At 39.8% G+C, this 26,832-nt stretch overlaps 1 protein-coding gene across 1 annotated transcript in view; it reads right to left on the bottom strand.

Moving 5' to 3' along the window:
* Positions 1 to 26,832, bottom strand: part of LOC116988426 (mannosyl-oligosaccharide 1,2-alpha-mannosidase IA-like) — a 78,138-nt gene that overhangs the window by 40,436 nt on the left and 10,870 nt on the right. Inside the window, exons 2-3 of the mRNA XM_033045109.1 lie at positions 21,530 to 21,626; positions 8,418 to 8,533 (exon numbers count right to left, since the gene is read on the bottom strand). Coding sequence (XP_032901000.1) covers positions 8,418 to 8,533; positions 21,530 to 21,626 — 213 coding nt within the window. The remainder of the gene's footprint in view (positions 1 to 8,417; positions 8,534 to 21,529; positions 21,627 to 26,832) is intronic.

Genomic DNA, 26,832 nt, shown 5'->3' with positions numbered 1-26,832 from the left:
ATGGGAAGAAGGCAGGAGAATGGGGTTGAAAGGGAGAGATAGATCAGCCATTATTGAATGGCGGAGTGGACTTGATGGCCGAATGGCCTAATTCTTCTCCTATTACTTATGAACCTATGAGATGCTGAACTTCCTTGGTCTTCAGAGGAAGTACCAGTATGGGTTATTTTTTATTTCAAAATAGACTTTATTCAATTGATAAATATATACAATTCGAACAAAAAATTAATCCGACATTTTCGCCGAGACTATACAAAATTTTTTCCGCACAATTTTTTAACATTTGTTAAATTCCACCAAGTAATAAATATATACAATGTGTGCACAGTGCGAAAATTCCATCCGACATTTCAGTAGGCTATAGAGATTGTTCAATACAGTTTATGTCTTTTAAATTCCACAAAAATGTCCCCCGCCGGTGCCACTCATGTGGCCCCCTGGCGTGGGATACCTTCCCTTAATTTAATTTGAGGGGCGTCTCCACCATACCGTGCCCCCCATGTCCAGCAGCGGAAGGACCCTAGACTGTGGCCCTCCCCCACCGAGCCTTTTCTTGGCTAAAGGTTCAATGTGAAATTGAAGGTGATATTTACGCCTAGAAAACTGGAGCCCTTAACCATATCTATTTCAGCACCTTTGATACAGACTGGGGGTTGTTCAGCACCTCATTTTCTGAAGTTAAGAATTAGCTCCTTCATCTTTCTAACATTGAGAAAGGGTGTTGGGTTGACACCATGTTGCTATGCTCTCCATCTCATTCTTGTACTCCGTCTCGTCATTATTCGATATCTAGCCTACTATAGTGGTGTCATCTGCACATTTCTAAATGGAGTTAGAGCAGAGAAATAGAGACATAAGAAATTAAGAACAAGTCCTTGGGTACTTTGTTTCAAGACTATAGATAGCAATATCCCCCCCCCCCCCCCTCCCCCCTCAGAGTGTCATGATTCTCTTGAACTCTCTTCCTCAAAGGGCTCAAAGGGCAGTGAGAGCTGAACCGTTGTATAGTTTTAAAGCAGACGACTTTCCAATAATTACGGAGTTACCACAAAGAGTTTTTCATCTTCTTTTCCGAAGTGCAAACATAACTGGATTACACAATAACCAAGGAATGCATTCAGAAACAGTATTTCAACACGGATATTTTTCCTTTCACGAACAAACTTCATCAGGAATATTGACCCAGAGTGTTTGAATGACACCAGGAGCTGATAGAATGAATGAGCAAAGCTGTGCAGAGCATTTAATGACCTCACAGATGTACTGGACCTCAAATGCAGGGCTTGGAAGAGCTTGCAGCCATTTCCCTGGAGAGTCAAGCTTCCAACGTGGCCTCCTTTACATCGCAAGATCAAGCATGAGCTAGGCAGTTGTTTTGCTGAACACTATGTCCATCATGGACTGCCGGTGTGCCCGTGTGCGAGCCTTTTAACTTCCCTTCCCTTACGGACCTTTTTGTCCTTGGCCTCTTCCGCTGCCAGAGTGAGGCCACCCACAAACTAGAAACACAGCACCGCATATTCCACTTGATTAGCCGACAACCCAACGGTATGAACATTGAATTCTCCAATTTTGAGTAATACCTCCCTAGTCCCCACTCCTTCCCACCATCATATGCATATGTTTCTTCCACCATCTCACCAGTTACCCTGCCTCTTTCTCTGCCTCTGTACACTCATCTCCCACCCCTCCATCCCCTTATCCCTCATTTCTCTTTCATTTCCCTCTTTTCCCCACCCACATATATCCTTCCCTCCAGATTTACATTTCTCCAATCTGTCTGTTTTTCACCTTTGGCCTTTGACATTAGCTGCCAGTCACCCTCCCTCCCAGTATCCACCTATCACTTGCCTGCTGTTGCCCCACCCCCACCTCGCTTTTCCAACTTTCTTTCCCCTACTCTATCAGTCTGAATAAGATTTCCAACCTGAAACATCGTCTATCCATTCTTCTACAGATGTTGTCTGACTCATTGAGTTTCTCCATCACTTTGTTTTTTGCTCAAGATTTCAGTATCTGCAGTCTCTCAGCAAGCTGGCATCACAATTAAATGACACAATCTGGTGACTGGTAGGGGCTGGGATGCTAAATGTTGAATGCTAAACCATTGATGAAAACTATTATCCTTTATTTATTTTTTCCAGTCATCAATCATGGCATTGTAATGGACTTGATACTCTGTGAAAAAGAGGGTGTAAAACAAATGCACAGCAAAGATTGGAATGAACTTCTTCAAGGAGTGTTTGAGAATTCAATAGATACATTTCAAGAAGACTGCTGTATTAACAATAAGGAGAGAACTGAAAAGTCTACTTGGAAAATGTCAAAACACAGAATAGTCATTTATGAAAGCAGTTTGGATAAAATGTTTTAAAGGTATAATTTTAAAGGTATAAAAATTATTTGCGCCCTGTAAATTGGTTTTACCCCACAAGAAATGATTATGTCTACTGGCGTTTGCTAAATACTGTAATTAGTGAAAGTAAATAATTCTTTCCTGCAATTTTGTCTGCCTTGTCTACAGCTCAACCATAATTTTATCAAATCCATCCCATACTTGGGTGGCTCCTTTCTAATAGTAAAGATGAAAGATCTAGGAGATACCATAAAAACAAACTTAAATGACTTCATGTAAATTGTCATACTTGTACTGCATAGAGTTTCCTGGCATGGATGGAGACCAAAAAAGCATTGATTGCGAATGCTGTTAATTATATTGATGCTACACTCATTTAAGTATGGGATATCTATATTACTAAAAGTCTGTTCTTGACCGGTTTTGGCCATCTGTGCTGCGGTTTCCGAGAGGACGCCGCCACCAATGGCTGTCATTATTGGCCACCTTGCTCAGAGCCCCCCTCCGCCGTATGTGTGCCGAGGATTTTTCCCGTCGATGAAAAATGACAGAGATATTAATGTTTTTACAAAATTCCCCATTCTCTCTGCTGCCGCTGCTGGCGGCAGGGGGGCGGGACTATAAACCCAGGAAGTGGTGTGCCTCCAAGTCCCTTCAAGATGGAGGAAGGCAGAGGGTCACGTTTCTCTGAGCTGTGAATAATACTGAACACATGTTACTCAAATGTAAGTGTCCTTAGTGGTTCTAAAACGCTTGCAGAATGTGTCTATTGGTTCTAAAATGTTTGCAAAAAGTGTCTATTGGTTCTAAAATATTTGCAAAAAGTGTCTCTTTTGGTTCTACAGTGCTTGCAGAATGTGTCTTTTTTGGTTCTAAAATGTTTTTTAGGTTCTCCCCTCCCTCCCCTCTCCTCCCCCCCCCCCTCTCCTCCCCCCCCCCTCCTCTCCTCCCCCCCTCTCCTCCCCCCTCCCTCTCCCCCCTCCCTCTCCTCCCCCCCCCCCTCTCCTCCCCCCCCCCTCTCCTCTCCCCCCCCTCTCCCCTCCCCCCCCCCCCCTCCCCCCCCCCCCTCCTCTCCCCCCCCCCCCCTCTCCCCCCCTCTCCTCTCCCCCCTCTCTCCTCCCCCCCCCTCTCCTCCCCCCCCTCTCTCTCCCCTCTTTTTCTCCCCCCCCCTCCCCCACCATTCCTCCCCTAAACCCCCCTCCTCTCCACACCCCTACCCCTTCCCTCCACCCTCCCTCCCCCTCCCTGCTCCCCACCTCCCCTCTCAGCACACCCTCTCTCCCCCTTTCCCCCCTCCCCTCTCTCCTCCCCCCTCTCTCTCTCCCCTCCATCCCCTCCCCCACCCTCCCCTAAACCTCCTCCCCTCCACACCCCCTACCCTCTTCCCTCCCCCTACTCCCCCTCCCTGCTCCCCACCTCTCCCCTTACCTCCCTCTCAGCACCCCCTCTCTCTCCTCCTCACTCTCACCCTCTCTCTCTCCTCCCCCACCTTTCCCCCCTCACCCACCCTCCCTCTTATCTTCCTCTCCACCCCCCTCTCCCTCTTGCCCCTCTGTGTGTGTCTCTGTCTCTGTCTCTGTCTCTGCCCTCACTCTCTACCCCCACCCCCCCCCCCTCTAGGTGTGACTGCAAGTTGGGGGCTATGCATCAGTAGATAGGGTGTTTATGGGGTAAAAGGAGCAAATTAATAATATTAATATAATATCAATAGGGGGTAATTAGCGTGAGTGCGGGGGAGGGGTGCAGTGTGTGTGACGCTGCATGCCGCCTCCCCCCCCCCCACAACCGCACGTTAGGGGAACAGACCCAACTGGTCTTCACTTGGTCTAGTATACTTATATAACTTGACTCTTGACGAGTCCCTCTTAGTTCTTGGTAGCCCACCGCCGGGTCCCTATTAGTTCAAGGCAACCCCACGCCAGGTCCCACTTTGTTCTTGGCGGCCCCCAGCCGGGTCTCTCTCAGCGGCCCCCTGCCGGTTCCATGTTTGTTTTAGGCTGGGTTGCTCAAGGCGGCCCCTCACCGGGTCTTTCTTTGCTCTGGGCAGCTCCCCTCTGTGCCCTTCTTTGTTCTCGGCGGCCCGCTGGTCTTCAGCTTTGTGGCGCATCCTGGGAGTCTTCCGCCGACTCGCGGCGAATAATGATTAATTCCCAAGGGGAGCCGACCTCAGGGGTGCGGTGGGCCAGACCCCGGAGCCCTCTCCTCTCCTACCGGCCTCTATCTTCTCCCATCACATCCTTGATCGTCGCCTGCTCCATGCTCCCGGTCTCTGATATTTGGGGAGTAAGCAGCGGTGGCTTTGCTGGTTCCCTCCTTCCATTTCGCAAACTCCGGGTCCTCCGAGCGTGGTCTTCCATTCGGTCTTCGGTTTGGTCACGCTCCGCACCGAGTCTTCCATTCGGCCATGTTCCACGCCGGGTCTTACTGTCAGCCGTGGCTTCAGAGAACTCGGAAGAAGGCTGAAAAGCAGGACCTCCAGGGTGGTTATCTCCGGTTTGCTTCCAGTTCCTCGTGTTGGTGAGGGCACGAACAGGGAGATAGATGATCTGAACGTGTGGTTGAAGAGCTGGTGCGGGAAGCAGGGATTTAGATTCTTAGACCACGGGAATCTGTTTTGGGGTTAGGGTGAATTGCACAAAAGGAAAGCGTTACATCTTGATTGGGGGGGAGGGGACCAGCATACTGGCAGGCAGGTTTGCCACTGCTACATGGGTGGGTTCAAACTAAATACTGGGGGGGGAGGAGACAAACTGGAGATATAAGGATGGAGTTAAAGGGAAAGCAAATATAAGAAAAGTTAAGAAAAACACCAGAATTAACGGGGCAGAAAGCTCAGGAAGGGATAGGAAAGTATGGCCCAGTGAAATAGGAATCGATGTGAAAGGTGAGGGGAGTAATGGATTTAAAGTATTATATATGAATGCACGAAGTATATGAAATTGTGGATGAGCTTAAGGCTCGGTTAGAAGTTGGCAAGGATGATGTTGTGGGAATTACAGAGACATGGATGCAAGTGGACCAGGGCTGGGAACTGAATATTCTAGGGTATATGTCCTATCGAAAAGACAGACAGGTGGGCAGAGTGGGTAGGATAGCTCAGTTGGTGAAGAATGAAATCCAGTCCGTTGCGACGGGTGACATAGAATCAGGAGATGTAGAGTCAGTATGGATTGAACTGAGGAATTGTAAGGGTAAAACGATCCTAATGGGAGTTATCTACAGGCCCCCAAACAGTAGCCTGGATATTGGGTCAAGAGTTGTTGAATCAAGAGTTAAAATTGGCATGTCGCAAAGGTAATGCTACGGTTGTAATGGGAGATTTCAACATGCAGGTAGACTGCGAAAATCAGGTTGGTACTGGACCCCAAGAAAGGGAGTTAGTGGAATGCCTCCTAGATGGATTCTTAGAGCAGCTTGTACTGGAGCCTATCAGGGAGAAGGCAATTCTGGATTTAGTGTTGTGTAATGAACCGGATTTGATAAGGGAACTCGAGGTAAAGAAGTCATTAGGAGGTAGTGACCATAATATGGTATGTTTTAATCTACAATCTGAGAGGAAGAAGGGAAAATCAGAAGTGTCAGTATTACAGTTGAACAAAGGGGACTATGGAGCCATGAGGGAGGAGCTGGCCAAAGTTGACTGGAAAGATACCCTAGCAGAGATGACAGTGGAACAACAATGTATTTCTGGGAATAATACAGATGGTTCAGGATCAGTTCATTCCATAGAGGAAGAAAGATTCTATGGTGAGTAAGGGGCGACCGTGGCTGATAAGGGATGTCAAGGACAGAATAAAAATAAAAGCGAAGTATAACATAGCAAAGATGAGTGGGAAGTCAGAGGATTGGGAAACTTTTAAAGAACAACAGAAGATCACTAAAAAGGCAATACAGGGAGAAAATATGAGGTACAAAGGTAAGCTAGCCAAGATGTTCTATAGATTCAGGATCAGTCCCTGTGGATTGGAGGGCAGCTAATGTTATCTCACTTTTTAAGAAAGGCGAGAGAGAGAAACCAGGGAATTATAGACCAGTTAAGCCTGACATCGGTGGTGGGGAAGATGCTGGAGTCAATTATAAAAGATGAAATAGTGGCCATTTGGATAGCAGTAACAGGATCGGTCCGAGCCAGCATGGATTTACGATGGGGAATTCATGCTTGACTAATCTTCTGGAATTTTTTGAGGATGTAACTAGGAAAATGGACAGGGGAGAGCCAGTGGATGTAGTGTACCAGGACTTTCAGAAAGCATTTGATAAGGTTCCACATAGGAGATTAGAGCACATGGTATTGGGGATAGGGTACTGACATGGATAGAAAATTGGTTGGCAGACAGGAAACAAAGAGTAGGGATTCACGGGTCGCTCTCAAAATGGCAGGCAGTGACTAGTGGGGTATCGCAAGGCAGATGCAGTTTAATGTGGATAAATGTGAGGTTATCCACTTTGGTGGCAAAAGCAGGAATGCAGATTATTATCTGAATGGTGTCAAGTTGGGAAAAGGGGAAGTACAACAAGATCTGGGGGTCCTTGTTCATCAGTCACTGAAAGTAAGCATGCAGGTACAGCAGGCAGTGAAGAAAGCTAGTGGCATGTTGGCCTTCAGAACAAGGAGTTGATTATAGGAGCAAAGAGGTCCTTCTGCAGTTGCACAGGGCCCTGGAGACCACACCTGGAGTATTGAGTGCAGTTTTGGTCTCCAAATTTGAGGAAGGACATTCTTGCTAATGAGGTAGTGCAGCGTAGGTTCATGAGGTTAATTCCCGGGATTGCGGGACTGTCATAGGTTGAGAGAATGGAGGGACTAGGCTTATACACTCTGGAATTTAGAAGGATGAGAGAGGATCTTATTGAAACATATAAGACTATTAAGGGATTGGACACGCTAGTGGCAGGAAACATGTTCCCGATGTTGGGGGAGTCCAGAACTAGGGGCCACAGAATAAGAATAAGGGGTAGAACGGAGATGATGAAAAAAATGTTCGCCCAGAGAATTGTGAATCTGTGGAATTCTCTGCCTCAGTAAGCAGTGGAGGCCAATTCTCTGGATGCTTTCAAGAGAGAGTTAGATAGAGCTCTCAAAGATAGCGGAGTCAAGGTATATGGTGAGAAGGCAGGAACGGGGTACTGATTGTGGATGATCAGCCAAATAGAGCAAAATAAACACTGCTGTCATTACTACATGGTGAAACCAAAATGTATAAAAATGGCCTTTATTAAAATCTGACAATGTGCACTTTAACCACATGTGATTTTTTCTATTACAAATCTCAAATTGTGGAGTACAGAGGCAAATAAATAAATGATGGGTCTTTGCCCAAACATTTTATGGGGGGCACTGTAGGTGCACAAGAAATGACAGATGATCACATTTTCGGGCTGAAGTACTGTATTTTTACATATCAGATGGAACAGTTGCCGCTACTGCTGTTGCTCAAAATACAATTACAAAACTGCAATCTAAATGACATGATGGAAAATTACTCAGATTCGCTGCATTCACAAATTTAGCTCAAGATAACTCTAACCTGTCTCAAGACATCATTACAGAAGGTTTTGGGGAAAATACTGTATTATGTGCCTAACCATTTCAAATTTTACACATATATTCATTTCTTCAAAGCAAATGGGGCCCTTCTCTCAGATCATTACATAACATTGGAATTAATTCACTATGTCTCACCAAATTCAAATCCTGATCACTCAAAGCCTCTCCAATAAACTATGCTCAAGTCAGAAATAATATTCATCACTCTTCTACTTGGGTGCATTTATAATACATTTTATCTATAATACAATTTGTTACTTTCTTTTTTTTGCTACTTTTCTTTAAAAGCTTCCAAACATGGCAATTCCCAGATTGACTACCCCCAATTTTATTTTTTTCAAGACAGGTATTTTAATTGTATTATGCCTTCTTGAAATTTACATGCAAGTAATACTAGGCTCATTTTCCTGGCAATAGACTCATTCATTTGGCACCAATTGCATATCACAATAAAATATAGACTAAAGCTTCCAGCAACTTCCTATGTAATCTGGTTCAAGATAGTAAACTCACCACATTAAAATCCAGGTTGTTTTCCACCCATTGTCTGGCTTCTCTAAATTCCTCTTGAAGGCCCATAATGAAGAGCGTATCCAAAGAATCTACAATTGTGGCTCCCAGAAGACCTCCTGCAGTGACAATAATAATAATGGAGTTTTATTAGTTGCAAACTCCAAACTGGTGCAAACTTAGTCATCTCCTATCTTTTGAGTATTTTACAGCAAAATTCCTCATTGCTTTACTAGCTTCACATTATTATCAAGGCAAATATAAAAATAGAAACAAAAAACAATTCATCAAAACAATAAACTGACTTGCTGCAGAAAACTATACTTCGACATTCAACAGAAAGATGGGAACAAGCAAAGTATGCTTTTTAACGAACGGCTAGTAGCAAAAAAGATAAGGGATGTTAAAAATCTAAAGGCATTCAGAGCAAATAATCTTAAAAAGAAAGAAATAATAAAATTAGCCCCTTATATAGAGAAGAGAACAATATTCTGTTCTATAAACAAGTTAAGAAAAAATGGCTGAATAGAATATTACTTCAATGTCAAAGTAAAATTATAGACTCTTTAATCATCTGTAATTTTCAATATTTGAACTGACATTTCTGCAAAAGGGATTGATTACTTCAATTTGAAATAAACCATTTTATCTTTTGAGCATCAGATAGCAATAACCTCTTCAGATTTCTTCCAAAACAATCTTGAAGGAAGCATGCCCTCTCTATGAAAAATTACTCTTCCGGTTCTCTTTTTCCCTTATAAGTATGGAATGGTATAAGAAAGAGTACACTATGCTAATAAAGGTTGTGAAACTACAGAAAATTATTTCATTGTTAGAAAACTGTTTAACCTGCGCAATCAATTAAAGTTGAATGAAAGTATTGCGTTGCAGACATATTATAAATTTGAACTGATGGATATGTTCCTGAGTAAAATATTGATCAATTCTTATTTGTAGTTACAGTCATCAATAAATTTCCTGAACTATGAAAGGTATTTAATTACGGAGGTAATTTCTTAATTCAAATAAAATATCTTTCAATTTATTTGCCTTTTAATTAATTATTATTATTGTTTCCTTCGCTTCATTATCACTGCTGCCTTAAAAAATAGGTCTAGTATCTGTTGGATGTTATTTTGATTACTATATCTTCACATCAGTCAGTTTTAGCAGTAGCAGCAGCAATGGATTTCTCCCAATCCTACTTAATAAGACATTTTGATGATGTGTCTATACTTGGGTGGTCTAATTTAAATTATCTGATACAACAAAGACTCTTGATTACGTTAAGTTTGACAAATGCATTTTGGATTTACTCTTTCAAGTGGTTGCAACCAATAATGTGCTTTTCTTCTTACTCAACACAATTCTTGAAGATGTACGTGCAGGAAAATAAAGCTTTAAAAATAAAACAATAATAACTTGGATTTTTCCGAGTACAGCAGGATACAAAGTCGGTATTAATAATTTTATACAGCCAATAGTTATAGCATAGCTATACATCATACTCAATATTGAATGCCCCATAAAATAAATAACATTCAAGCCACATATGATGTATAGTAATGAGGATTATGCCAGTGATGGATAATTACAGAGAAGTTGAAGACATTTAATGGGAGTTTTGAAAATCATGAAGTGCTGTGGTTAGTAGGATAAGGACATACAGTGCCCTCTATAATGTTTGGGACAAAGACCCATCATTTATTTATTTGCCTCTGTACTACACAATTTGAGAATTGTAATAGAAAAATATCACGTGGTTAAAGTGCACATGTCAGATTTTAATATGGGCCATGTTTATACATTTTTATTTCACCACGTAGAAATTACAGCTGTGTTTATACAAGGATGCAGCTGTTAGAGACATCAGCCAAACCTTAGGCTTACCAAAATCAACTGTTTTGAATATCATTAAGATGAAAGAGAGCACTGGCGAGCTTACTAATCGCAAAGCGATTGGCAGGCCAATGAAGACCTCCATAGCTGTTGACAGAACAATTCTCTCTATAATAAAGAAAAATCCCCAAACACCTGTCCGACAGATCAGAAACACGCTTCAAGAGTCAGGTGTAGGTTGGTCAATGACCACTGTCCGCAGAAGACTTCATGAACAGAAATACAGAGGCAAACCACTGGTTAGCCGCAAAAAGTAGGATGGCCAGGTTAGTTTGCCAAGAAGTACTTAAAATAGCAACCACAGTTCTGGATAAAGGTCTTGTGGACAGATAAGATGAAGATTAATTTATATCAAAGTGATGGCAAGAGCAAAGTATGGAGGAGAGAAGGAACTGCCCAAGATCCAAAGCGTACCACCTCGTCTGTGAAACACAGTGGTGGGGGTGTTATGGCCTGGGCATGTATGGCTGCTGAAGGTACTGGCTCAATTATCTTCATTGATGATACAATTGCTGATGGGTGTAGCATAATGAAATCTGAAGTGTATAGACACATCCTATCTGCTCAAGTTCAAACAAATGCCTCAAAACTCATTGGCCGGCAGATCATTCTACAACAAGACAATGATCCCAAACATACTGCTAAAGCAACAAAGGAGTTTTTCAAAGCTAAAAAATGGTCAATTCTAAAGTGGCCAAGTTAATCACCTATCTGAAACCAATTGAGCATGCCTTTTAAATGCTGAAGAGAAAACTGAAGGAAACTAGCCCCCCCCAAAACAAGCATAAGCTAAAGATGCAATACAGGCCTGGCAGAGCATCACCAGAGAAGACACCCAGCAACTGGTGACGTCCATGAATCGCAGGTTTCAAGCAGTTATTGCATGCAAAGGATATACAACAAAATACTAAACATTAATACTTCAATTTACATAACATAGCTGTGTCCCAAACATTATGATGCCCTGAATTGGGGGGACTATGTATAAACACTGCTGTAATTTCTACATGGTGAAACCAAAATGTATAAATCTGACAATGTGCACTTTAACCACATGTGTTTTTTTTCTATTACAAATCTCAAATTGTGGGGTACAGAGGCAAATAAATAAATGATGGGTCTGTGTCCCAAACGTCATGGAGGGCACTGTATTACTTCATCTGACAGAGAAGTCAATGTTGTGAAATAATTAATTCACAATTAAAGAGAAAAACATTAGCAGTAATGTAATGAGAACTGCTAAGAGCACTGAATCTCTGCCAAAGAAAGTAAAGGAAAGAGAGTTGCATTTTTTAAAAGGCAAATGATCTAAAATGTTAAGTACAGATATTACAAGATGAAGAAGAGAAAGCTGAGTAGAGGAAATAGCTGTTTGTTCATCCTAGAAAGAGCCACAGATATAATAGACAACATGGGTTTCCTCCTATGCTGGAATCTTAGATTGTATTATGCTATATGTAATATAATTTTTTATTGTTGGCAACTTACGCAGGTAGTTGATTATAAGAACTCAGGGTAGCTCTTAAGACCTTGGACTAATTTCAGAAATGGCAGATATACATAAATGACAAACCAAAATGAGCAAGAAAAATAAAATATATTTATCAATTCTAAAATGGAAAGTGCAATAGGTTGGATGTAATTAATGATCACAATTAATTGCTATATTTATCAAGACAATATAATTGGTCTACACTTTATGCATCAGCTTCAACTTGATGTTAGCATATTGAGCCATCAATTATGGTTTTAGGTTCAGCACCAGATATTTGAGCATGAAATGTAAATTGACATTTCAGTGATGTATGACTAAAGAGGGTACTGAGGGTGGTCTGTATGATTAGGAATGCCGCCCAAGGATAATAATCTGAAGCCCCTTCTATACTCGATGTAAAAGGTCCCTCTGGACTATTTCAAGAAGCTGTGAGCCTTCATGGTTTTCAGGATATAATTTAATCCTCAACCATCATCACATAAACCACATTACCTATTAATTTATCTTCTTATTATCTGAGCTCTGACAATGTTTTAAACTGAATGTCATTGCTTCATACATTACGATAGATCTATATTTGGCCCTGATGTCCTGAAGCCGAAAAACTGTTAAATATATATATATGCTTGATTTTCCTTTCATAAAGTTTTGGAGCAGACCAAATTCAATCCTCAACTGTGCTGATTTAACTCACTGATTAGAGTTCAAAGGAGAAATGCCACTAAAATTCCATCATGTTGTGGTCTAGACACACCCTAAAACTATTGAATAAGACTATCTGTGTGATAATCCCCACAATATAGTTAGAACAGATATGCATGGAGAGATTTAACTCCAGCATACACAGAGAAAACAAATAGGACAATCAATGTCCCACTGAGTTAATCAATCCTCATGTCCCTGTTGACCAGGATTTTTCTCACACCAGTGAAGGAACAGTGTCCCCATTCACCTCACTGACAGCTGCTCACAGATTTTCCGCTTGCTCGTTAATGGGCATTTCCTCTGATCCGGCGTCTTTTTCAGAGAATCTGTGGCGTGTGTGAGCATGGAAAGCGACAGCGAGGCTCTTCAACCAATCGAAATGAAAAATCCTCACTGAGACATGTAGATTCCAAACCAGGAAGAAGAAAGAAATATAAATTAGATTTAAATGATGGTATATAAAGAAAATAAAGATTGGGAAATACAGATGGGATTAAGGTAGAGAAATAAGAAACAGATGGTAAAAGTGAAAGAAGTTTAACCTTTTTTCAATGTCATACACTAATTTTCTCCTAGGATTGAGATTCCACAAATAAAATTAGTTTTTTCGAGCCAAAGATTTCTTCAGCAATATTTATCACATATCAAACTGTTAAAATTCCCTTTCTCCAGGAAGCACTAGTAATACTTTTTCAGCAGTTTATAATATGGCACTTATCTGCAAGTAACAACGTTCATGCAACAGAAAATTTTGCAACACACATTATGGAGGATTCAGGTATTTAGTTAGTTAACGGTTCAAGTACATGTTAGCATTTTTAAATTAGTTGCTTCTATATATTTTCATGCTATAAAAATCTCTTAAATCTAGGTGAACTTAGAACATAACAATGCCTAGAAATTCTTCTGCACCCAAAACAGAATGCCATGTGGGGATAGCAATGGTGTAGGAGGAGAGAGTGCCTAAACTGAAGGATACAGATTAAGGACCTATCAGTTTATCCCAGGATCACACTGTGCTGGGAAGACTATATTCCTTTTGAAGTAAGTTCAAGTTCAAATTAAGTTCAGATACCCTACAATATCCCAAAAATAACCCAAAGAGGATTTGATGTTATCTCCTTCACCCTAATGCAGACATTGTATTGGGGAATAAGGGTGAGTTATATTTGGGGACTGCTATATGAATGTCAGGAGTGGCATGAGGCAACCTATACGTGGTTTTCAATATTTTACTTTTCAATATAAAAATTAACATTGAGAATTTTTTTGGTTTCATTATGCAAAAAGAAGTTTTGTAACTGAATTTCCAGGCATTTGTTACTTCGTAATACAACGTCTTTTTTACATTTAGATTCATAGAATCCGAGCACAGGTGATTATTCAGCCCACAGAATCATGATTACTCTTATAAAACGCTTCTGCTTCCCAGCTTCTTCCACATAGTGCCTTTATTGTCTTACCTCTTGAGGATTCATCCAATTAACTTTTAAAATTCACTTTTGAATTAGCTTCTTCTGTACTCAGTAGTAAATTTTATTTAACTCATCGTGTAAATAAAATTCCAAGTTCTATCGCTAATTACCACAAATCCATGTCCTCCGATCCTACAATTACTGAAAGCAGCATCTCTTTTATCGAGGCCTTTCATGATTCTGAGCTGCTTTAGTAAATCTCCCTAAATCTTCTATGCACTTAAAAAGAATACCTTCCACATAATTGATGCCCTTCATTGCTATTTCTATTAAATCCATTTTAATAAATGTTTTCTTCACTTTCTCCATAACATCCTGCTTACAAAACTCCAATCTTCAATTTCACTATTATTGAGGCATTCAGAAAATTCTTCTCATATTAAAGTGACATCTAATAAATAAGGAAGAATACAGAGCGCAATAGCACATATCTCAATGCTTTTGACAATTCAATATACCTGTATTATCTAAAAAAAGGCCTGGATAGAGTCAGTGGAGAGGATGTTTACACTAGTGTGAGAATCTAGGACCAGTGGCCATAGCCTCAGAATAAAAGGACGTACCTTTAGAAGGGAGATGAGGAGACATTTCTTAAGTCAGCGGGTAGTGAATCTGTGGAATTAATTGCCACAAAAGCCTGTAGAGGCCAAGTCAATGGATAATTCTAAGGCGGAGATTGATGGATTCTTGATTAGTACGGGTGTCAGAGCTTATGGGGAGAAGGCAGGAGAATAGGATTGAGAGGGAAAAGTAGATCAGCCATGATTGAATGGCGGAGTATACTTAATGGGCCGAATGGCCTTATTCTGCTCCTATAACTTATGAACATAAAAGAAACTGGAAACAATGGTTTCCTTTTGCTTAATCAAAATTAAATCCATTCACCAAAAGTATCAAATATTGCACCATGCGAGCAGTAAATTTAGCCCAGCAGGCTGCAATGCTGTCAACCGACAGAACGGAATGTACCATCACTGTAGCATCTTGAAGAAATTTGATCTGCTGAGCTGGGAAAACGTAATAAAATATTCGGACTCGATTTTGGTTTACAAAATCTTCCGTGGACTAGCCCCACCTCCGTTAAAGGACTTCATAAAGAAAAACACAAATAGGTCGACAAGAGCAGCCTCCAGGGGTGATTGTATAGTCCCGTTTAGGAAAAGTGTCTTTAGGCAGTCAGTATTTTCATATCGAGCGTCGCAGACCTGGAACGCGATACCATGCGTCATACGGGATCTGCCAACCCTTACCTCATTTACCAAACATCTAAAAACATGGTTACTGCAAAATCAAAATTGCAATCATAATCTAACTTAAAATTATCCTATGGTACTCTTTTATTGCTACTTTTTTACTTTATTGTTTGTTTTGTTTTGTTTTTGTCTTTTGTTTTGTCTTTTTTCTTATTGAATGATTGTGTTGTGATGTGTTTACCTTGTTTACCAGAGGGACTAAAGATGGAAATTAGCTACTGGCTACAATCTTGCGTATTACATGTAAATGTTTATTAATATGCACTGTCCCCTAAATAAATAAATTACAATTACAATTACTCTGATATCTAAATTAAGCCATGGATTGAAGTCTCACTTCGGGTACATAACATAGGCTCACTCTTCACTGCAAACTGAGGGAGTACTTTATTGTCAGATATATCACCATTCTAAGAACTTTTACAAGTTCAACATTATATTCATGTTTATTCCTCAGGATAACAAAGAAAAGGATATTCTTGAGTGCACTGAATCTTCCAGAGCAGTTTAACTTAAATTGCATAACAATGTAACAATGATTAATGCACGCAATATATTGAAGTCTGATTCTAAGCAATGGATTGTTTGGGGAGAAGCCAAACAGCAAATAACTAAGTGCAAGAATGTACTTGTTGAAACATAATTTGTGGTATAAATAGGATAGACTGCAGGAATCTTTTCTCGTGTCAGAGGCAAATAAAACTACAGAACATAGATTTAGGGTATGGTCAGAAATTTAGAAGGGATCAGAAGGGGACCCTCTTTAACTCAGAGTGTCAAGTACTGGATTGCACTACCAGATTGAGTGTTGGAAACAGAGTTGCTAGTAGCATTTAAGAGGCGTCTAACTATGTACTTGAATCATCTATGTATTGAAAGCCAGGAGCCAAGTATTGAAAGATGAGATGGGTATACACTGGTGGGTGTGGTCAGGCCAAATAACCTGTTCCCATGCTGTAGGACTTTATGAATCATTGTTGTTCCTGTAGGTAAAAAGCAACTACCTTGTTTTGAACAATAATTTCTAGAATAGGTGTCAAATTGTTCACGAGTATCCGGGCCAGTTTATGTGTTGCTTTTTTAAGAGAGAAGAAGCACTATGCCATTATAGGCCCAGGCTAATCATGGAAGAAATTATGATACCTTTATTGAAAGCCACATGAAAACACAAACTCCATGTCGAAATGAGTTGAATGATGATGAGGGCAGAAAGAACTGAAGCTAAGTGTGGTAACGAGAAAACCAAAGAAGGCCTACACCCTACCCTATCTTACCTAGCTTGAAGTGGCAAAAAATGATTCCAGATGACAAAGACTTTGAATGCTTTCTCTGAACAAGAAAAGTGATCAAATAAACACCAACCAAAGATCATGCATTAATCTTTGGAAGAAGACCTGAAAAGGTAAACATCAGCTCGTGAACCAATGAATGCAGCTGACTACCGGCCCCTGGACATGGAAATCGTGAGCCAAGCATACATCTTTTCAATGGTTTCAATCCTTATCACATGACCTAAGGAAACGTCTGGAAGCATAGTACAAACAGACACACACGACACAGTGATGTCTGCAAACTGGGATGAATCATCTGGCAAAATCTATGTAGCTGGTTGTCACAGATCAATGGATGTGAACTTGAACACTGAAATAGTTAGACAAGACAAGCTGCAGATACTAAAGGGCCTGTCCCACTGTACGAGGTAAATCAAGAGTTCTCCCGAGTTTTCTCGTTTCAAACTCGGAGAATGTCCGTAGCGGGTCCGTAGGAGTTTGTGAATGTCCCGTAGCGGCTCGTACAAGTAACGGTAAGTACTCGCGAAATCCGGTAAACTCGTGACGTTTTTTCAACACTGTGAAAAATGTCCACGAGTAAAAAAATACTCGTGATGAAAAACATTGTTACTTTTTACTCGTACGAGCTGCTACAATACATCCACGAACTCCTACGGACCCGCTACGGACATTCTCCAAGTTCGAATCAGGGGAAAACTCGTACAGTGGGACAGGGGCTTTAGGCTGATAGTCATAGTAGAGCAGCATTTATAACCAAGAAACCAGCTTGCAACCTGGGCATTCCCTTACTTGAAGAACGAGAGTTCCCATAGACTGATTGGCGCAAACAGCTGTAAAGAGACATTGTAACTTTTTAATGAGAATATTAAAAATGGTAAATCTGTTAAGTTTAGATGTTAGATGCATTTTTAAAATGCATTCATTTATTAGGATGTGGGCAACACGAGCAAGTTCAGTATTTATTGCTGCTCACTAATTGCCTTTGGGAAAGTGGTGATGACCCACCTTTTGGAACCTCTACGGTCCTTCTAGTGAAGCACTTCTACAATGCAAATCAGATGAGAGCTTCAGTAATGGAAAGTTTCCAATCCCGGAGTGTACCTTGGGGAAGAAGCTGCAGATGGCAGAATGTCCTTGATGGTAGAGGTTTCAGATTGATGAGGTACTTCTGATTATACCATCTATGCTTTGCTATAACACAGAGATAAATTGTGAAGAGATGACTGCGCAGACTGATTCCAGAGGTTTGTGATCTTAATAATTGCCCATATCGGCCAATCTTCCCAATTACTTTGGGGTCCAAAACGGAACCACAGTGCATATATAAGGATGTGTGCTATTATTCCACAACTATGGAGTCGTTAATGTATGATGGGAAAGGATAGTCTCTGAATTCTCCCAACTAGCGATCTTTGGGAATGAATTGATGGGAAGTTAACTTCAAATGGTCTACTGTTGGCTCTGATATAGTTCAGTAGATTGGCCATATTGAAAAACCCAGCAGTGAGGGATAATGCTTGAGGAGCGAGAGAACAGATCCTTGTAGTTGAAGATCCACCCGAGAACCCATGATTAGAGAATATGTCTGTATCGGGAAGAAGCAAATACATAGAAATATATAAAATATGAGCAACTGTACCATTCAATGATTTGAACCTGCTCTGTCATTCAATATGATCATGGCTGATCATCTTAATGCAGTACTTAGTCCCAGCTTTCTCCCAATATCATTTGATCCCTCTAACGTAAAAACAAAAGCAAATTACGTTTCGAATATACTTAATAATTTAACTTCCATTACTTTCTGTGGTAGATAATTCCACAAGTTCACTACTCTCTGGGATAAGAAATGTTTCATCTTAGTCTTAAATGCCTTACACCATACCCTTAAACTGCGATCCCTGTTCTTGGACTTTCAATTCATTGGGATCATCCTTCCAACATCTAATCTGTCTGTCCTTTTTTGTGGCCTTTTATGAAATTCACTCTCATTTTTCCAAACTCTAGTCAATATAAGCCTAATTGACAATCTCTTTTTATAGGACAGTCCTACAAATCAATCTGGCGATCCTTTATTGAACACCCTCCATAGGAAAAACATCCTTCCCTAGATACGGAGAGCAAACCTGCGCACAATACCAAACTTAAGTGCAGTCTCACTGAGGCCTGTGAAATTGCAGCGAGACAACCCTGCTCCTATACTCACTAGAGATGGCAGCATTTTGTCTTTCTCTTCTTTGGATCTAATACTATACCTAATTTCTTTTGAAATACATGTTTTATCCACCCTTTATGTTTACATTTGTGCCAGGCAGGAACAAACAAATACTTTATCCATACAATCTTTAAATGCTTGTCATTGACAGTTGACAGTTGACTGTTAACTCTCTAGGTAATGTTCATCAATCTTTCATAGCCAACTTGCTCCCCCTACCTTCATGGCTTTCTTTATTTAGATCAGGATTCTCAGAATCAACTCACTCGTTCACCACCTTAGTGAAGAATCATGTCAATCTTCTGTAAGGAACCCCAAAAGTAAGATTTATCATTTATTAATTAGTTTAGGCACACTAGGGCAAACTGTTCAGTAAGGGCAACCAAATTTTGCTTCTAGCAATCCCCATAGGTGACTGTAGGTAAAAAATAATGCCTGTAAACTACAAAGATAATAAATCTTCCAGAAAAAAGAAATGTATATTAATTTGCTAAAAGCATGGAGATAACATAAATCCCTTATATCTAAGCAGACATTTCCTTTGAGAAACTAAAAAAATTAGGAAAATTCATCTGGACAAATAATTAATGGTACAGCATCAAATATTTTCATTTAAACAGGCCTGTGTGAAGTGACAGACAGCTGAAGCAATTAATATTTAGACGTGTCAAAAGGTTTAGAAGTCTCTTCAACAATTAAGGAGCTGTCTGTAGGAATTGGAAGTTACCCTTTCCACGCGTTAAATCAATGTTGCACATATCAGTTGTGTACAAGTGGGCGACACAAAAATAGGTGAAAAATCTACTTAAGAAAACGCATTAAAGGGGCTTTCATGCAGAATCATTTGCAAAAATGGTATCTATAAGCTTTCCATTGGCAGTTACTGCATTGCTATCTTACTGGCTGTTGGGCAGTAAGTCATCTCTTTATGAACACCATTCATGTTGTCATGGAGGCAAGGAAAAATAGTCAGGATGAGGGGGACATGACATTCTGCTGTGTTGGGCTGCCATTTTGCTCTGTAAAGTTTGAAATGGCAGCTAGGTACTAAATCATATTATGATTTAGTACCTAGAACATCTGGGCACTTCTCTGGCATACTAAGTGAATTATGCTTCAAAGTGCCCAGGGCTATTTCACTGTGGACATTACTTGGCCTGGAAATTGTTGCAGATGTGATTTACCATGCACAAATTTAATGCGCAAATTACACATAAAAATGTCCATAAATGGGTTCAATTTGTAGAAATGTATTTTTAGTACATGTAGAAAGATGTCTCTGAAATATATCTCCAATAAAACACCAGGTTTACAGATGTTAGATATTTTTCATATGTCAGCCGGATACAGTTCCCATGTGATTTTGGAAAATGTAATTTTATGCCAATTATTTCAGCAACAACTACTTGAATGCAAGATAAATTTACAAAGAGAATATTGGAGGAACTAAAACAGCCCTGTTTACAGTAAAATGATTCATCTCTTTGAAGTCAATGAAAGGGTAATATTGTCCACCCAGTCAGCACCAAGGCAAAAAATAATCGCTAATTCTGAAATATTGCGTGCGTTGTCCAGCTAACCAATGCTTCAGTTGGTATAGGAAAGATGTAGCGGCCTTGAAAAGGGTATATATTCTTCTTTTCTTTTCCCTTCAATGTCTCCCCACCCATGAATATGTTTATCTTACTCCCGAAGCCCTTCACCTACTGGCTCCATGACCTATCTCACCAACTTCTCATCAATCCCTCCCCCAATCCCCTCAGTAGATATATTATTCCATAATTGTTTCCAATATTCCTCTCCAAATGTTGCATCAACCTCCAACTGATTCATAACAGTGGATCACTAACTGCTCTTCTAATTAATCTGAGAAATCCAGATACTATATATGGTCAATTGTGAACATTATTTGACCCATAATTACAGTTACATAGTTAGACTTTTCATGAGTGACTGTATTTTCTTGTTAGCAAAGACATGCTCAAAGACATGAGTCACCAGGTGGCGCCAGCAATGGCTGCCTCGCCAACAGTCTGTCTGTCCTTTCCTTTTTTGTGTCTGTTTTGTATATGTTAAAAGTTTATTTTTTAGTGTTCTTTAGCTTGTTTTATGTGTGGGGTGGGGGGGAGTTGGAGGAAACATTTTCTAATCTCTTACCTCGACGGAGATGCAATTCTGTATCGTATCGCCGGCCGCACTGCGGCCTAACATCAAGGAGTTGGCGGCCTTTGCTGGAGATCGACCGTGAGGTCCATCACGGGACTTTAACATCAGGGAGCTCGCGATCCCTGTCGGGGATCATCCTTGGGGCTCCAACCGTGGGTGCCGGCAGGCTTTAACATCGTGGAGCCCGTGGTCTCTGGTTACAGACCGTCCAAGCTGCAGGAGGTTCGACCGCCCCAACGCGGGAGTTTCGATCGCCCCGACACAGGGGCTTCGATTGCCGGCTGTGGGGGCTTCAGTCCCCCTTACTGCGGATGGTTTGACTGCCCCGACCACGGGAGAATAAAGAGGAAGGAGATTGGACTTTATTGCCTTCCATCAGTGTGGAACATGGGGAATCTGCTGTGGTGGATGTTTATATTAACCTTTATATAGTTGTGCGTCTTGTTGTTTTTTTTTAGTATGGTTGTATGGTAATTTGAATTTCACTGTATCTTAATAGGTACATGTGACAATAAACTGACCTTGAAACCTTGAAACATGCCAAATGGCTTATAAAATACCTCTATCCTAAATAAATTATTTAATAAGGAATAATTGTTTCATGTAGTTACTCACCAAACAAGCCACTTGTATGTCCATTCTTTGACAATGGTTTGAGTTCATTAGTTCCCCACGCATATCGTCTATAGTTATCCCAGGCAAATTTCATCATCTAATATGGAAGAAGCAAATAAAAAATTACTGTGTATAAACTTACATCTGGCAACTGAATACTGGGACATTAATTGTAATCCAATTTTGCCATGTTTCCTATTATGTAATGTTCTAATGACGTCCTTTGGAAGATAATTTACCTGTCCTGCAATATATCGCAGAGGTAGACAAAAGTGCTGGAGAAACTCAGCGGGTGCAGCAGCATCTATGGAGCGAAGGAAATAGGCAACTTTTCGGGCCGAAACCCTTCTTCAGGCTAGTAGAAGATATATCGCAGAGGGTTGTGGAAGCTAAATCATCAAGGTGTTTAAAAAGTTGATTCATTTTTTGAAAAGTCAAGGAATTGAGGACTATGTTAAACTTGCAGAGAAGAGACGAGCCCACGGGTCCCAATTTTCTTATGTTCCTATGTTCTTATATTGGTGTGTGCCTGGAAGACTAACCTGCAAATTTCACAATTTTTACACTTAGTCCTGAGGATTACACATTAACTGTAAGACCTGTAGAAAGACCTCACAGCTTTATAACAGAAAGATAATTGATCCCTGAATAGTTCATTTCCTTCTTCATGTGGTCCACATGCTCGTGACATGAAATGAAAACATTTTTCCAGGTCCTCTTAGAATGGCATTATATTCTACCACCTACAGTTTGTGCTGAATGCCAGATCCTATCCATAATTTGTAGCTGACACGGTTCCAGAGAATGGAGTGACAATCCACTCAGTTTCCATCTGCACAATAGGCCCCACTGATGCTAGAGCTTGTGCACTCCACATGTTCCATTTCTACACATTATGTATAAGTTTATTTAAGGGACTTTATTCTTATCCAGTGAAGGGAGTCAACGGTAAAGGCCCTGTCCCACTTTCCCGAGTTATTCACGAACTCTCCCGAGTTTTCCCCTTGATTCGAACTCGGAGAATTACGGTAATAGCCATTCGTAGGTACTCGGGGCTATTTTTTTTACACGTGGACATTTTTCAACATGTTGAAAAAACATCCAGACTTACCTGATGCCCCGAGTTCCCACGGCTGGCATTACGAGCCGCTACGAAACATCTACGGACTCCTACAGGCTATGATATTTCCATTTTTTTTCATTATTATGTAAAAATTTCGAGACATCTGTTTTCGCTTTTTTAATTACGGGGTATTGTGTGTAGATTGTTGATTAAAAAAATGATAAACAAAATGTGAAAAAAATGAAGTAGTCTGAATACTTTCTGAATGTACTGTAACTACATCATCAGTTCATGGGTAGCACTGTCATCAATGTCCACATCCCATAAATAAATACATGTTTTAAAAATTTGTTTCAGGTCAACCATAACACTCTAAGATGTCGATGTCCATAATATGATCATCTATCATTCAAGTTCAACCAAGGTGAGAGAGAGTTTTATTTTTTAATATGATTATTAATGATTATTTGCCTTACTTGTTTGCTAAATATCATGCAGATGCTGCCCTTGGTTAACAATTATTAGGATGAAGATGTTTGGATGAAAGACACTTCCCTGAGCAACTCCTGCAGTGATATCCTGGGTTTGTGCAATCTCTGACTGTCCTTCAATAACTACAATCATTTTATCTTGTTTGTAGCTTGGAAAATTGACAAGCTATATTGTTGTCAGGATCAATAACTTGTTTACTCTAACCTGGTGAGAAACAAATTGGCTAACTATTGTTGCCTATGATGGTGGGAAGTGAATAAGAGATTTAATCAGATTATTTCCATAATCTGATTATCTTCATGATTATTTTGGAAAATTTGCACTATTTGCACCTGATGGGTACGACTGACCAAAAGTAACAGGAGTTAAGTGAAGAAATTACCAAACACGTCAATGTAATCTGGTACACAATCATACAGAGTTCCACTGTGGTTGTGGGTGTTCATGGAACATTCTTCTCCTGTTCAGATACTACCATCATTATCGAATGAATGTATTTATATTGCAGAGATCCAGAATCTTTTGATCCTTTGATTCAGGAACCTTTGAACTGGTAATACTTCTGGCATTTTAAGCATATAGATATCCCTGTTTACTATCTTCACATCCCTCACTTCATTTAAACTACACATGCTTTTAAACCCAGCAAGCATTTCTACACTCTATACAATCAAGCTCGTGACCTGACTTGACGATCAAGTTGAGGAATGAGTGATGAAATAACAGATATAATTTATATTTGTGTTGCTGCTGCTCACTTGCATTTAAAAATGGTGCCCAGTTTTAGCATGCTCCTGATCTGTGTCAATGTGACAAAACAGTAATGCATATTACACAATGAGTGTAATATCACATAAAAATACACTTTCTTTACCTGTGCAGTGTGCAATGACCAGTTATCAGAATTATTGTAAACATGTATACTTAAAAGAACAAATGATCACGTAGATTACTTTATAGTGTTCGCAACCACTGTTCTCCAATAACTGTTCCAGACTGGCCAGTTGTGGTACAACCAAGAGAATCTTGACAAGCCTCTCATCCAGAATTTATTTTCTCTGTCACTCAAAGTTTCCTGTCCATGATGTTTAGTCACGAGCATTAAGAAATGAACAGTGTTAGGTGAGCAGAAAGTTTATTTGACTGTGGTTTGTTGCCTGCAGAATATAACTTTCATAATATAATATTCAATACTATAATATTCTGTCAATTTGGGCGATGGATTTAGCTCTGTATACAATATCAGGATGTTGTTTGATTAATTTGCGGGACAGCTATTCCAATTAGTCTTAACGATGAAATAAGAATCTGCAGGATTGTAAAAATTAAGACTGCAATCCTCTTGAAACCAGTGTCCAATACATGCAACCAATCTATTTTTTCTAATATTATTAATTCACAAAATATGAACATCACTGGAAGGGCAAGCATTTATTGCCAATTTATATCTGCCTTTCAGAGGGTTTAATGAGCTGCTTGTTTGAACATGACTGTCTGTGTAAAGTCAGAATTCCCAATATTTTTACTCAATAACCATGATCAAACAATAGTGCTTTGAAAGAGAATTTGTAATATAATGCCCCTGTCCCACTTAGGAAACCTGAACGGAAACCTCTGGAGACTTTGCGCCCCACCCAAGGTTTCCGTGTGGTTCCCGGAGGTTTTTGTCAGTCTCCCTAATGGTCGAAAGTGGTTTCCGCTTCTTCTATGATCCGGCGATTATTTCAAAAAATTCAAAACCGGCCGCGACTAAAAATAGGTTGCTGTTTTAAAAATCGGTAATTTTTTAGTCGAAGCCGGTTGCGATGCTAGTTGAAGGTGGTTGCCGGCGGTTGCAGGTAGTGGAAGGTCTTGCATGTGAGGTAGCTGCAGGTAATACCAAAGCATCTGTCCTAAACTCTGCAAACTCTGGCCAAAGCAGCCTTGAATGAATCTGCAATTAACTTTTAATAAAACTGACATATACCCACATTGAGAAAACATTGTCAAAAAACAAAGGAAGTTTCATAAAAACCAACGAACAAAAAAATAAACCATATCTTACAGAATGTAAATTCAAGGATACTTTTCTTAATTACTGCTTCAGGTACTACCAAGCAGATTTAAGTAAGTGTTCTCTTCATTAAATCTTTTGCTATAATCTCTAAATGTACCATCGGCAAGTCAAGACAGGTGATGGTTCAAACTGTGCCTCAACTAGCTTTAAGTCTTCAAAAAATAATAATTGACAAAAACTGCCTTTGGAATTGGAAAAAACAAAAAACACAGAAAAAGGAAAGATAGCTCCGTTTTTTTCAACTTTTCACATGGGAGCAGAACCAATGGAAATGGAAGAGCTTGGAAATGGAATGGAATCCTCACTGGAGGCAAGATGGGAGGAAATACAGTTGAAATAGCTGTGGGATGTTTGAACTTGTAATGGCTGTTTATTCACAATCTGTACCCCAAGATCAGAGACAGAGATCCACAAAGGCAAGAGACATAGAAGATGTAGGTGAGAGCCAGTTGGAACTTAGCAACAAAAGCAATAAAGTATTCTAGTTTGCTATAAATGTAGGAAGCAGCACAAATGCAGACATCAACACACTAGAAAGAAAGAATTGAAGGGAACAGTAGGATTAAAACAAGGAATGTTCCATGTATCTCATTATTCCACATATGTTGCCATAGCTACACCTTTTTCAAAGAAAGTAAATAGAGCTAAAATAGTTGTGCAATGTGAAATTGAGTTTAGCCAGACAAATGATATGCTGGTGGTGATGAAATTGTCAGACATCTGCTCCAGAAAGCAGCCGAGGATTCTCAGTGCTATGGGATGTGTGTGTATCCAAGGATACACAGCCATGGTAAAGATAAGCTGGTTAGTTCTAGGAAAACTATCAAAGATTAAAATGCAGGTTTGTATTGCTTGTCGGAGAGGGATTTCCTCGGGCTGCTAGCTGATGAAGAAAAATCGATTGGACTTCCGTTCCCAGTTTATATATTTTTTTAATTGCTGGACAATTTAATCGCTTGATTAAAGTAAAATGCGACTTCTAACGCCCTCAACTCCTTCAACGTCACGGATCGCAATATCAGGACAAATCAAAAGGTATGTCGTTTATTTCACATATAATCTTGCTTCTTGGGGTGGCTTTAGTCTTATGATCTTATGATGCGAACATGTTATTTAGGCCCACATACGAATCAGCCGTGTCTTTCCTGCCGATATGGGCTTAAAATATACGGCAACGGCAACGTTCCAATCGATCACAATCCAGAAACACCCACTCTCAAGATAAATAAATAAAATTTTTGCACCATCATGTCATAAGAACATCTAAATCATCTATATTTTGTGTTATTGTCTATCCATGATTAATATTTTCATACAATTGATTATTTTCATACTATTTATTAATATTTTCATACTAAAACAAGTGTTAGTCACATGTATTGTGCAAAAAATAATAATTTTGATTATATTGAGGGATGTTTCTGGATTAATTTATGGGAATTAAACATTAAATTCCTTCCATTTGGCATACAAGTTCATGACAGTGAGATTTAAAAATCATGTTATATTGTATGAATTCTTGTGTGAATGGGATCAGTTTGTTATTTGTTATTGAATATTTAGGCTATTTTAAAATGTTAGCCTTTTCTTAAGAAATGGATAGATATTTAGATCTAGTAATTGAATTTAGATGAATTTAATTTTTCAATGAATGATGAATATGAATTTTTTGTTAGGTATTTACTATTTGTT

This window comes from Amblyraja radiata, chromosome 27, assembly GCF_010909765.2.
Source record: "Amblyraja radiata isolate CabotCenter1 chromosome 27, sAmbRad1.1.pri, whole genome shotgun sequence".
Classification (NCBI taxonomy): Eukaryota; Metazoa; Chordata; class Chondrichthyes; order Rajiformes; family Rajidae; genus Amblyraja; species Amblyraja radiata.
Note: the sequence above shows the minus strand (reverse complement) of the source record. Positions and strands in the feature narration are given on the sequence as shown.